At 39.2% G+C, this 13862-nt stretch overlaps 1 protein-coding gene across 1 annotated transcript in view; it reads left to right on the top strand.

Moving 5' to 3' along the window:
- The window catches only part of LOC103515732 (nuclear factor of activated T-cells 5), a 14813-nt gene extending 1029 nt beyond the window's left edge, over positions 1–13784 (top strand). Inside the window, exons 2-10 of the mRNA XM_026828327.1 lie at positions 1849–1997; positions 3050–3284; positions 5083–5273; positions 5695–5879; positions 9085–9161; positions 9653–9763; positions 11119–12176; positions 12261–13398; positions 13629–13784. Coding sequence (XP_026684128.1) covers positions 1849–1997; positions 3050–3284; positions 5083–5273; positions 5695–5879; positions 9085–9161; positions 9653–9763; positions 11119–12176; positions 12261–13392 — 3138 coding nt within the window. The 3' untranslated portion in view covers positions 13393–13398; positions 13629–13784. The remainder of the gene's footprint in view (positions 1–1848; positions 1998–3049; positions 3285–5082; positions 5274–5694; positions 5880–9084; positions 9162–9652; positions 9764–11118; positions 12177–12260; positions 13399–13628) is intronic.
- Positions 13785–13862: the final 78 nt, after the last annotated feature.

The following is a 13862-nucleotide window of genomic DNA, read 5'->3' as shown; positions in this document are numbered from 1 at the left end:
TCACGGAATCATTTGTATTGTCTATTAGATAATAAGGGATTAAATAATATGAATGATGGTTTCCAAAGATATACCTGAGCGAAAAATTTGTACCGATTTCAATACTTTCTCATTACTAGTATAGCTTTGCTATAACTGTTGTAATACAAAGTGATAACAAATTTAGAGATCTTCCCACCACTCAACTCATCCCCTAGAAACTACGACTTCTCCTGAAACTCAAGTTCCTACCTACCTAAAAATAACCAATTTTCAAATAGGATTTTCCCCCCATCTAGATTGACCCTTTTGTGTTTGATTTGACTAGACTATAATATTAGGTCGTTTTGCATGAAGCTAATATTGATTCAGTTTTAGGATATATGATAGTCAGTAAGTAATGACCTTGATGTATAAAAAGAAAACAGATAAACATGGACACCTCATGTCTTAATTTGTTTTCTATCAACCCAATGATCCTTTCAATCCTGGTGGAATATTTCACCAATATAATTTTTATTGTTCCATTCATCTGCATTACTATCCCCTTGGAAGTGTTACAAAAGATTCATTTGGAAACACATTTTGCTGACTTTTAGAGCTGGAAATCATGTCTGCTATGTATTACATTAAGATGAGTCTATTGTCAATTGGCCATCAGCCCAGGAAAAGTTGAAAAGATGGTTAAAAGATTTGACCCATAGAGAACAATACATACGCATCCTTGTGTACAAAGTACATATCCATAGGTTTGACCCTTACTATCTATAATAGGTTTGACCCATGCAATCCAACAGTCAACAGTAACTGTCTTGAAGTGAAAGGGTAGTGCTGTAATTAAACTGAGACATTTATAATTTTAGATAAGAATAGAATAGAATTTGTTTGTTTATAGGTTTATAATACCTTTGTAAGTGCTTATTAATAATGAAAGTTGTAGAAGAAGAATAATTTTCATAGAGCTCTGAGCAATGTCCAACTTACAATGATGAATCATAATCCCTGCAAAGGCCCAATTTGGCCCAAGAAATAACCTCCAAAAAATGTCCTTGTTGACCATGTTTGCCATGTTTTGATATAAACGGACCGACAAAATAAATAAAGGGTCGAATTGAAAGTAGGGTTGATTTTGTTTGATCAATGAAAAACAGATCATTTAGATTAAGGAATAGTAACAACTTCTGTCTTCTCATAAGGTAAGCTTAACCATTTAGCCATCTGATTGGTTGATTTTAACATCTTTAGCCAATCAGATTGCTTATGTATGAAACAACTTCTCTCAGTCTTCTCATAAGGTAAGCTTAACCATTTAGCCATCTGATTGGTTGATTTTAACATCTTTAGCCAATCAGATTGCTTAATGTATGAAACAACTTTTGTCTTTTCATAAGGTAAGCTTAACCATTTAGCCATCTGATTGGTTGATTTTAACATCTTTAGCCAATCAGTTTTGCTTAATCCATGAAACAACTTGTCATGGTCTTCTCACTTCTCATAGGGTAAGTTAATTACATACATATACAATTTTGAGTTTTTTTTTTTTTAATGATTATTATTTATCTGGCTGGGGGATTTTAAACAGGGAGGAGAGACCAGCCTAAAATTTTCCTTACTATAAATGATCAAAAAATGATGAATTATTTGTGATAAAGCAGAGAGCTTCTTCACAACTTTTGTACAGCATTATTAAGTGCCGACAATTAAATCTCATCTACTCCTATCATCAATCTTTTTACACTGGTAATGCCGCCACTGGTCGCTCCAAATGTCAGTCCCAAGCAATCGCCCTGGGGCTGATTCAGAGGCTGACGATAATCGATTTGAACACGGTACATCGTAAGAAGAATAAATACAGACTTTGTATTTCAGACATGCTGGAGCCTGGAGCTTCCCACTCGACATCGGACCGAAGATCCCCCAGATTTCAAGAGGAGACGTCCCACCCCCACTGTCAAAGTCGAGTCTGACAATGCCAATGCGAACTTTACATTCCCGCAGAACCCTCTACCTCTGTGCAGGTTAGTACAAATACCAACCGAGGTAGAATACGTAATACATTTGGTTCCTTATTGGTTTACTCCAGTCCAAGCAAGATCTTCGTAGATTCGAACATCTTTTGAGGCTGTTTGACGGAAGCCTCAGAGTGGGCTTTTTAAATGGTCCGAGGTAGAATACGTAATACATTTGGTTCTTTATTGGTTTACTCCAGTCCAAGCAAGATCTTTTGGGGCTGTTTGACGGAAGCCTCAGAGTGGGATTTTTAAATGGTTTGAAATTTACCATAGTTATTTTCCATCAATGCAGCCAGCCTTGTTAGCTTGGTTGCTAGTGCGTCTGCCTTGTAAGCGCTAGGCCGCAGGTTCGATTCCTGCCCGGGGTGGATTTTATCGTGACCGGATAAGGTTCGTTCTCGGAACGGCTATCTTTCTCCGGTCCCGTTTTACTTCTCTCTTCGATTTCGGACGATCAGACCTTGGCAGTTACAGTTGCCTCTATCAAACAGTTGCCTCTCTCTCTCTCTCTCTCTTTTTTTTTAAATCACTTATTTATTAAAATTCCATCAATGCAGCCAGCCTTGTTAGCTTGGTTGCTAGTGCGTCTGCCTTGTAAGCGCTAGGCCGCAGGTTCGATTCCTGCCCGGGGCGGATTTTATCCTGACCGGATAAGGTTCGTTCTCGGAACGGCTAGCTTTCTCCGGTCCCGTTTTCCTTCTCTCTTCGATTTCGGACGATCAGACCTTGGCAGTTACAGTTGCCTCTATCAAACAGTTGCCTCTCTCTCTCTCTTTTTTTTAATCACTTATTTATTAAATAACTTATTTAAAAATTAATTTATTTTTCATCATTCCCAGCATCGCCAGCAGCAGTTCAGTGGCCCCCACACGGCCACTTATTTAAAAATTAATTTATTTTTCATCATTCCCAGCATGGCCAGCAGCAGTTCAGTGGCCCCCACACGGCCTGGCCGTCGCCTGTATGGGAAACGTTTGAGTAACATCACGGCGCAGAATTCTGCCAGCATCAGCTACTCGGTCTTATTTAAAAATTAATTTATTTTTCATCATTCCCAGCATGGCCAGCAGCAGTTCAGTGGCCCCCACACGGCCTGGCCGTCGCCTGTATGGGAAACGTTTGAGTAACATCACGGCGCAGAATTCTGCCAGCATCAGCTACTCGGTGCGAGATCCTAGTGTATATCTGGAAATCACAAGTCAGCCTGAGCAACAACATAGGGCGCGCTATCAGACAGAAGGAAGCAGAGGAGCCGTCAAAGATAAGAGCGGCAATGGATTTCCCGTGGTTAAGGTGAGTGGTTGACGTTTAATAATAGTAATAGAGATCCTAGTGTCTGGAGATCACAAGTCAGCCTGAGCAACAACATAGGTTCCCGTTGTTGAGTGTTTAAAGGTGTGTCCAAACGTACCTAGTGTCTGGAAATCACAAGTCAGCCTGAGCAACAACATAGGGCGCGCTATCAGACAGAAGGAAGTAGAGGTGCCGTCAAAGATAAGAGCGGCAATGGATTTCCCGTAGTTAAGGTGAGTGGTTCACGTTTAATAATAGTCAGAGAGATCCTAGTGTCTGGAGATCACAAGTCAGTCTGAGCAACAACATAGGGCGCGCTATCAGACAGAAGGAAGCAGAGGCGCTGTTAAAAATAAGAGCGGTAATGGATTTCCCGTTGTTGAGTGTTTAAAGGTGTGTCCAAACGTAGTCGACCAGCTGTCGATCGACAAGGTCAATCTATGTTGTCGAGGCAGTGTTCGTTCATGATAAAATCCGCCCCGGGTGGGAATGGAACCCGCGGCCCGGCGCTTAAAATTCAGACGAGCTACCAACCAAGCTAACTAGACCGGCAAAAAATTCTATTGAATACTGTGTACTTTGATAAATGTTAAAAAATAATAATTCGTTCATGATAAAATCCGCCCCGGGTGGGAATGGAACCCGCGGCCCGGCGCTTAAAATTCAGACGAGCTACCAACCAAGCTAACTAGGCCGGCAAAAATTCTATTGAATACTGTGTACTTTGATAAATGTTAAAATAATAATAATAATAATAATTCACCAACACGAAATCTTCAGCTCCGCACACAAATTAAATTGCACTTCAAAATTTTCGTATTGACAACTCTTGGATATACCCGTCTGTACCTTCGTGGCATGGTGGTGAATGGCAGGAGAAGATATGATGAAACACTGTCATGCGACAAAAAGATGAAATATTGTCATTTATGACAAAACTTCGATTGTACCTTTCAAGAGGCACCACCTTGGGGTAAAGGGTAAACAACTGTCAAATGTGTAGCGATAGCTCCTGTTAGGTGTATAGAGTCTTATATGACAATTAAGAATCTCCTAGTGTCTGGAAATCACAAGTCAGCCTGAGCAACAACATAGGGCGCGCTATCAGACAGAAGGAAGTAGAGGTGCCGTCAAAGATAAAAGCGGCAATGGATTTCCCGTGGTTAAGGTGAGTGGTCAACACCTAATAATAGTAGTTATAGAGATCCTAGCATATATCTAGAGATCACAAGTCAGCCTGAGCAATAGCATAGGGCACGCTATCAGACAGAAGGGAGCAGGGGCGCTGTCAGGTAAGCTTAACCATTTAGCTATCTGATTGGTTGATTTTAACATCTTTAGCCAATCAGATTGCTTAATGTATGAAACAACTTCTGCCGTCAAGAGGTTTCCGTAAAGTCCAAGACAACATGGCCCTCAAGACGGCTGACTCCAAGTTGTGTCAACTACGACTGTTCAAAATTTTCCAACCCACCTATCCTTTGGAACATTGATTGTTCCCGGATAGATGGGCAGTGTGTAGGTACCGTTCTTGTATGAATGTGACAATAAAGGCCATAATAATAACTCCAAACGTAGTCGACCAGCTGTCGATCGACGAGGTCAATCTATGTTGTCGAGGCAGTGTTCGTTCATGATAAAATCCGCCCCGGGTGAGAATGGAACCCGCGGCCCGGCGCTTAAAATTTAGACGAGCTACCAACCAAGCTAACTAGACCGGCAAAAAATTCTATTGAATACTGTGTACTTTGATAAATGTCAATAAAAAATAAAATAATACTGTATGTTTATTTTCCAGTTGGTTGGTTACAATGGTCCCGCTACTCTGGAGGTGTTCATAGGAACTGACCAGGGCAAGATAGCGCCTCACATGTTCTACCAAGCTTGTCGGGTGGCCGGCAAGAATTCTACACCTTGTCTGGAGAAGAAAACCGATGGCACCGTCATCATAGATATTGACTTTGATCCGAGCAAGGATATGTCTGTGACGTAAGTGTTCTCAAGTTAATTCAATTCAAATACCTAATATGTATTCGCAGATCAATTCAATTTAAATAGGTACTTAATATTCTCAAATCAATTCAATTTAAATAGGTACCTAATATTCTCAAATCAATTCAATTCAAATACTTAATGTAGACTGCCCACTTAAGAATAAAGACTCTTATTTTGCCAGCAGTTCCTCTCAAAAAGTTCGTGACATTCAAAGTCATGTCCCTTTTAAAATGATCTTATTAAAAATCCTTTCAAAAAAGCATGCATTCCGGAGGTCCCGAGTTCGATTCTCGGCTGGGTCGAAGTTTTTTCGGCTCTGTGAATACCTAGCGCTTACAGGGTAGACGAGCTACCCCCAAGCTAAAAACTAGACTGGCAATTCAACATCCTTACTCCTCTTGTCATAATGTTATAGGTGTGACTGTGTTGGGATATTGAAAGAGCGTAACGTGGATGTGGAACAAAGATTTCCCGAGGATTCATCAGCCAAGAATAAGAAGAGGTCTACACGATGTCGCATGGTGTTTCGCACAACCATCATTCATCCGGGTACCCGGGAAACCGAGGTCTTGCAAGTGGCATCCCATCCCATCATGTGCAGTAAGTTGAATTACGGACCCAGTCCATTACATAAATAATAGCCAGAATCACAATCAAAGTTTAAGCTGAGTTTAGCTCTTGGATTAATCAATCCGATCCAATCTCATTTGTTAGTTTCAATCTACATATAAAGATAGCTTGATCTAATAGTTATGGCTGTATGGTCGGGCCAGAGGCCATTTTACCAATGCCATTAAAAAAATCCAAGAGTTAAAAATTAAATTTAAACTCGTATTGTGGTCCCAACCATAAGCCATAGGTTACTACTTTTAGTAATTCACTATACGATATAAGTTTTGGTCTCCATCCAACCTTTGGATGGCCATCCAAAAAATAGAGTTAGAATAGAATATACCTTGTTTATCCTGCTCGAATGAGACTAAAAAGTCCCTTTACCCCAGCAGTCTGTGTGAGTTGTGAGACCAAAGGGCAAAGATTTAAACCCAAATAGAATTCAAAAAGATAGAAGAGAAAACTAATGGTTTTATGTAAAATTATTCAGTGGTATTTCTGCCAGTTAAGCACTTATTTGTTGGCTTTTTTTCAGAGGGTACCCTCTAGGCAATAATTACATTCCCTCGTTGCATGTAATATTGCATTTTCTATGTGGATTAATTGTAACTTGTAACCAATAAAATCACTTGACAAAAAGAGTCAAGTAGGTACATATCATCAAAAAAGTTACTTCATTGTCTTCATGAGGCTGAGTGCACATAGGTATATCCTTTGCACGGAGCTGAAACTTTTATTTTTAGGAATCTGAGGACTTCCTGTTGTTATCCCACTTTGATATTTTGACAAAATTGTACTAACTAAAGGATTTTAGTTTTTTCAGGGAAGTTGTTACCTCTTGTGTAATGAAGCAACCTCTCGGGTATTTGCATGTTTTGTGATTTTCAAATATACATGGTGTGCATATATTGGTCAAAAAGATAGAAGAGAAAACTAATGGTTTTATGTAAAATTATTCAGTGGTATTTCTGCCAGTTAAGCACTTATTTGTTGGCTTTTTTTCAGAGGGTACCCTCTAGGCAATAATTACATTCCCTCATTGCATGTAAGATTGCATTTTCTCTGTGGATTAATTGTAACTTGTAACCAATAAAATCACTTGACAAAAAGAGTCAAGTAGGTACATATCATCAAAAAAGTTACTTCATTGTCTTCATGAGGCTGAGTGCACCTAGGTATATTCTTTGCACGGAACTGAAACTTTTATTTTTAGGAATCTCAGGACTTCCTGTTGTTATCCCACTTTGATATTTTGACAAAATTGTACTAACTAAAGGATTTTAGTTTTTAATATGAGCATAACTTTCCTCCTCAAATGCTGAGGGTTTGCTCCTCATTCATTGATGAGTTTCTAATGTTTTACATACACACTTTTCTTTATGTGAGCAGTCAAAAGTCACATTTAGAATGAGACTTATTGGAGCTATTGTAGCTTAGTACAGACTTGACTCCCAACACTCAGCTGTAACATGCAATGTAGAATGTGTTTAAAACACATGTTCTTTGAAAATAGTATAATTTGTATTGTCTATTAGATAATAAGGGATTAAATAATATGAATGATGGTTTCCAAAGATATACTTGAGCAAAAAATTTGTACCGATTGATTGGGCATTTATGAAAAAGAAGAAAAAAGTACACAGTGTTACTCATCCAGTAGGTCTCCCGTATGCAAGTAAGAATTGTATGCATTGTCTTCATGAGGCTGAGTGCACATAGGTATATCCTTTGCACGGAGCTGAAACTTTTATTTTTAGGAATCTGAGGACTTCCTGTTTATTTTTAGGAATCTGAGGACTTCCTGTTGTTATCCCACTTTGATATTTTGACAAAATTGTACTAACTAAAGGATTTTAGTTTTCTGGTACGCACCTAGAACACCTGTACGCAAGTAGCATGCAGTTAAAATTGGTTTCACTTAGAAAATGCCTAAACGGCTTTCATAGGTTGCTGACTAAGGACTCTAAAGAGAGATTTCTGATGTTGATTTCTTGAGGAATTAAAGGAACTGCATTACTACATATTGTGCTTAGTCAGAAATATCCTGAAATGAGTATCTCCAAGACCCCAAAGTAGGGTTCAACCCATGGGACCAGGAGGGCCCAGGAGTTGATAGATTCATTTTGAAAGTATATTGGTTAAACCGTTAAACTATTGAATATTATGGTCGCTTTGAAGTTTGAGTTTTCAGAATTTTGACCTTTTAAGAACCAATTTGACTCGACAATAGTATTTATTAACTAACCTGTGCAGTGCTTTCGACAAGGTTTGCAGACCACTGACTGCTTTAACATATTAGGATATTGGACCGATGACTCATAACATAAAAAATGTGAAAATTTAGATTAGAGTTTTACTATTTTACTAGAGAGCATTTTCCATTTACTTCTGTTCCAGGAGCTATGCGAGTCGGAGTGGTAAATGGCTTGCAAAGACATAGGAAAGTTCTCAACAGACCCCGAGTTGTTGGTAAGTACCTACGATTTCATATGTTTTCCCTCCTACTGATCTATCCAAGATTTTGAATTTTTTGATTAAAATTTAAAGAAAATTTTGCTTCAGATTTTGAGCCCAGTCTGAATTTGAAATGTTTTATTATTATTATTATGTTTCAAGAGGTTTGACAGAGGGAACGGTAACTGCTGGGGTTCTTATCGTCCCGAAATCGAAGAGAGAAGGAAGACGGGATAGGAGAAAGCCAGCCGTTCCGAGAACGAACCTTATCCCTTCAGGATAAAATCCGTCCCGGGCGGAAATCGAACCCGTGGACAAGGCAGACCCGCTACCAACCAAGCTAACAAGGCTGGCAATTTGAAATATTTCATTGGAAATTTAATTGAGATTTTGTTCGAGTTTTTGAGCTAACGAATAGGATTAAAAAGTCCCTTTACCCCAGTCTAAACAAGGTCTCTTGTATTTCAAGGTTAGCCCTACCGACACCATTGCTGGCAAGGACCTCTTTCAAGAGTTAGAATGAAGAATTAATTATATTTGTTTTACATACATATCGAGGATATGGTATCCTAATCCTAAGTCGTTCTGTTTGGTAGAACAGGTCGACTATTCACGAAATCTCTCCACCTCAGCCTTGTTCTCTGCAATGCTGCAATATTTGTAATATCAATTCAATTTTTAACAAGGATTACGAGTGATACGTGTAAATAAAACAATAATGTCTTTTTTGTTTTTACAGATCAACCCCCCGGAGTTCCAGAGATCTGCAAAAAGTCCCTCACCTCATGTCCTGTGACAGGAGGCGCTGAACTTTTTAAGGTTAGCCCTACCGACACCATTGCTGGCAAGGGCCTCCTTCAAGAGTTAGAATGAAGAATTAATTATATTTGTTTTACATACATATCGAGGATATGGTATCCTAATCCCAAGTCGTTCTGTTTGGTAGAACAGGTCGACTATTCACGAAACCTCTCCACCTCAGCCTTGTTCTCTGCAATGCTGCAATATTTGTAATATCAATTTAATTTTTAACAAGGATTACGAGTGATATGTGTAAATAAAACAATAATGTCTTTTTTGTTTTTACAGACCAACCCCCCGGAGTTCCAGAGATCTGCAAAAAGTCCCTCACCTCATGTCCTGTGACAGGAGGCGCTGAACTTTTCTTGAGCTAACGAGATTTCGTTGTTCATTTCAGTGAAGAGAGAACCTGTGCGACCCCTAGACCCGTGCGACAATTCTAACGACTCAGGACTTGGGTTCGATCATCATTCTCTGGAATCACAACCCTCAGCCACCCTGACGCCATTCTAGGCAAGAACTTTCTCAAGGACACTCAAGTGAAGTTCCAGAAGATGGTGGCAGATATATGCCAATGGGAAGAGTCTGTACTCCCGGATAAGGAATTTTTGCAACAGGTAAGAATTTCTTTTCCTGTACTCGTGATTCCCCTCTTGATTTGTTCTTCCTTCTCTATCTTGCTTTATGGACCGGATGCAGAGTCTATCTTTCATCTGATATGTATTCCCTTATTTGCTATGTCATCTGGCAACCCAAACTTTGAGCAGCTCATCAATTAAGGTAAGCTTAACCATTTAGCCATCTGATTGGTTGATTTTAAAATCTTTAGACAATCAAATTCCTTTATCCATGAAATAATTTCTCTTGGTCTTCTCATAAGGTAAGCTTAACCATTTAGCCATCTGATTGGTTGATTTTAAAATCTTTAGACAGTCAAATTCCTTTATTCATGAAATAATTTCTCTTGGTCTTCTCATAAGGTAAGCTTAACCATTTAGCCATCTGATTTGTTGATTTTAAAATCTTTAGCCAATCAGATTGCTTAATGTCTGAAACAACTTCTCTCTGTCTTCTCATAAGGTAAGCTTAACCATTTAGCCATCTGATTGGTTGATTTTAACATCTTTAGCCAATCAGATTGCTTAATGTATGAAACAACTTCTCTCTGTCTTTTCATAAGGTAAGCTTAACCATTTAGCCATCTGATTGGTTGATTTTAACATCTTTAGCCCATCAGTTTTGCTTAATGTATGAAACAACTTCTCTCTGTCTTTTCATAAGGTGAGATTAACCATTTAGCTATCTGATTGGTTGATTTTAACATCTTTAGCCAATCAGATTGCTTAATGTATGAAACAACTTCTCTCTGTCTTTTCATAAGGTAAGCTTAACCATTTAGCCATCTGATTGGTCGATTTTAACATCTTTAGCCAATCAGATTGCTTATCTATGAAACAACTTCTCTCTGTCTTCTTATAAGGTGAGCTAATTCTAATGACTGGGACCACAATTTATTATTATTAGTCTGGCTGGGGGACGTTAAACAGGGAGGATATCAGCCTGAAATTTTCCTTGCTAAAGAAATAGCAAAGGTTGAGTGCGAAGGGCATCAACTCGTAATTTTTTTGTAGCCCAAAGCAAATGTCAGCCCAAAGCCATTACCCTAGGGCTGATTTAGAGACTGACGATAAAAATTTTTGCAACAGGTAAGAATTTCTTTTCCTGTACTCGTGATTCCCCTCTTGATTTGTTCTTCCTTCTCTATCTTGCTTTATGGACCAGATGCAGAGTCTATCTTTCATCTGATATGTATTCCCTTATTTGCTATGTCATCTGGCAACCCAAACTTTGGGCAGCTCATCAATAAATTTTATTGACTGTTTCTCTCATTGATTTTTTCCATATTGAAATTAATTAATTTGTTTTTTATAGCAGAAACTTACGTGCTGCCTTCTCATTCTTCTTCTTTCAGTCTCATTTGGTTTGCAAGGTCCCTCCCTATGAACATTTAGACATCAAGGAGCCAGTCACCGTTTCCATCAGAGTTGTATCTAGTGATCGCTTTGGCAGACTATTGTCCAGTGAACGGCAGGCGTTTGTCTACACGCCCGACACGACACAGCTCTGGTCCACGCTGCCTCCTATCAAGAGTGAACCCCACCTCATACCGCCCATGTCTCTCATGAGTACCCCTCTCCCTATCATGTATTCTGGAGGCAAACAGATGGAGCCTGCAATGAGCTCAGCACAGAAACTGGATGCCATTGTCAACTCAGCTGCAGACTCACACATTCAACCCCTGCAGCTGTTGTCAACTCAAGCACCTAGTGACACATCTATGATGCCTGTGCAGGCACTTCTAACATCAGAACCCAACCCTGAGCAGCAGCTGATTCAAGATATGATCACCAAGTCTGTAGCGGATAGTCCAACACAACATAGCATCATACAGAGTATCATCACAACCGAAGCAGCAAACTCTATGTCTACACCATCCGATCAGCTACTTCTGCAACAAATCATTGACAAAACGCAGCACAAACTTGACCAAATCATACAGAAAACTGAAGAGGAACTTAAACGACAACTGCAGGAAACCAATGACCTGATGAGTGAACCGGGCTCCCAACAACTCATTCAAAGTATGAATGACTCGAGCTCCCAACAACTCATTCAAAGTATGAATGACTCGAGCTCCCAACAACTCATTCAAAGTATGAATGACTCGAGCTCCCAACAACTCATTCAAAGTATGAATAACTCAAGCTCCCAACAACTCATTCAAAGTATGAATGACTCGAGCTCCCGACAACTCATTCAAAGTATGAATGAATCTAGCCCTCAACAACTAATTCAAATGAATGAGTCAAGCCCACAACAACTCATTCAAATGAGTGAATCAAGCCCACAACAACTGATTCAAAATATGGGTGACTCAAGCCCTCCACAACTCATTCAAATGAATGATGCTAGCCCCCAACAACTGATTGAAAGTATAAGTGATTCGAGCTCCCAACAACTCATTCAAAGATTGCATGATTCTAGTTCCCAACAAATCATGCAAAATATGAGTGATTCAAGTCCTCAACAACTCATTCAACAACTCATTCAAAGATTGCATGATTCTAGTTCCCAACAAATCATGCAAAATATGAGTGATTCAAGTCCTCAACAACTCATTCAAATGAATGACTCAAGCCCCCAACAACTAATGCAAAGTATGAGTGATCCAAGCCCCCAACAACTCATTCAAATGAATGAGTCAAGCCCTCAACAACTCATTCAAAATATGAATGACTCAAGCCCCCAACAACTAATGCAAAGTATGAGTGATTCAAGTCCTCAACAACTCATTCAAATGAATGAGTCAAGCCCTCAACAACTCATTCAAAATATGAATGACTCAAGCCCCCAACAACTAATGCAAAGTATGAGTGAGTCAAGCCCCCAACAACTCATTCAAAATATGAATGATTCAAACCCTCAACAACTAATCCAAGGTATGAGTGACTCGAGCTCCCAGCAACTCATTCAAAGTTTGAATGATTCAAGCTCTCAACAACTTATTCAAAGTATGAGTGACAGTTTCTCTCAAGCCAGTGGCTCTCTTATGTCGGATCAATGCTCTGAAGCTTCACTTAGTCCTCAGCTGAGCACATCAAGTCCTTCTCAACTTGCTTATTCTCAAGGTATGGAGGATTCTAACTCGCAGCCTCCCTCTGTTCCCATTTCACAGGAAGACACCTCTCGCACTATTCTTCTCAATAAATCAGATGAGTGTGCTACCATGTTTCCACCAAAACATCGTCTCATGCAATATTTGATGCAGGAATCTAAAGATCTCCAGGCTGAACAACCTGTGTTAGTCAGCGAACCCAAACTATCCACTGATCTGATCAACTATATGACCCCAATGACACAATTATCCAAACCTCCTAGTAAACTTGACCCCGCCAACAACACTTTGGTTCCAGAACCTGACTCCAACATGATCACAAAGTCTGAAGAACAGATCCTTAACCTTATAGCTTCAACTACTACAGCAGCATCCCAGCAAATGTTAGACATCATTGTATCTACTGTACCTCCTCTGGAGAAATCTAAAGAGCCCCCCACCATGGCCACACCACCTGTGACAATACCTCAGCAGATGAACAGTTTGGTCAATTCAGATAATTTGAGTCAGATCACTCAGATGTCCACTAACGATCTTCTCAGCTTCATCAAACCGGAATTCTTCCAATGAATAATGGTAAGTTATCCACTTTTGTTTGAGGCAATTCGTTTTTGAATCACATTTTCAAAATGACATGTTATGTAGCATTATTACGAAAATTGATTAAACATGTTGACACACAAATATGTTCAGATTATATTGTTTACTGGGTCAGGTTCAGGGAATTCGGGTACACCATACAACTTCAAAACATATAACACCTACTTGATAACTTACTTAGTTTCTTCTGATATTTTGTATTCCAGTTTGGAGATTCCATTTTTGCCTGAGAAGAATGTTCAGACACAGGATTCGATAATTGCCATGCTTATGTTGATGATTCACCTCAAGAACAGTACAAAATAAACTCACTTATGTAAGTTATACCTACATATTTACTCGATAGATTTATGAGAAGTCCCTATTGAATATTTGAGGGCGATGCTTATACACTATAAGATGTAGGATGTCCACTTCTTTATGATCAATCAACTTTTTTT

The sequence above is a fragment of the Diaphorina citri genome, unplaced genomic scaffold (assembly GCF_000475195.1).
Source record: "Diaphorina citri unplaced genomic scaffold, Diaci psyllid genome assembly version 1.1 scaffold1407, whole genome shotgun sequence".
Taxonomy (NCBI): Eukaryota; Metazoa; Arthropoda; class Insecta; order Hemiptera; family Psyllidae; genus Diaphorina; species Diaphorina citri.
This window is presented reverse-complemented; position numbering and strand designations above follow the sequence as displayed.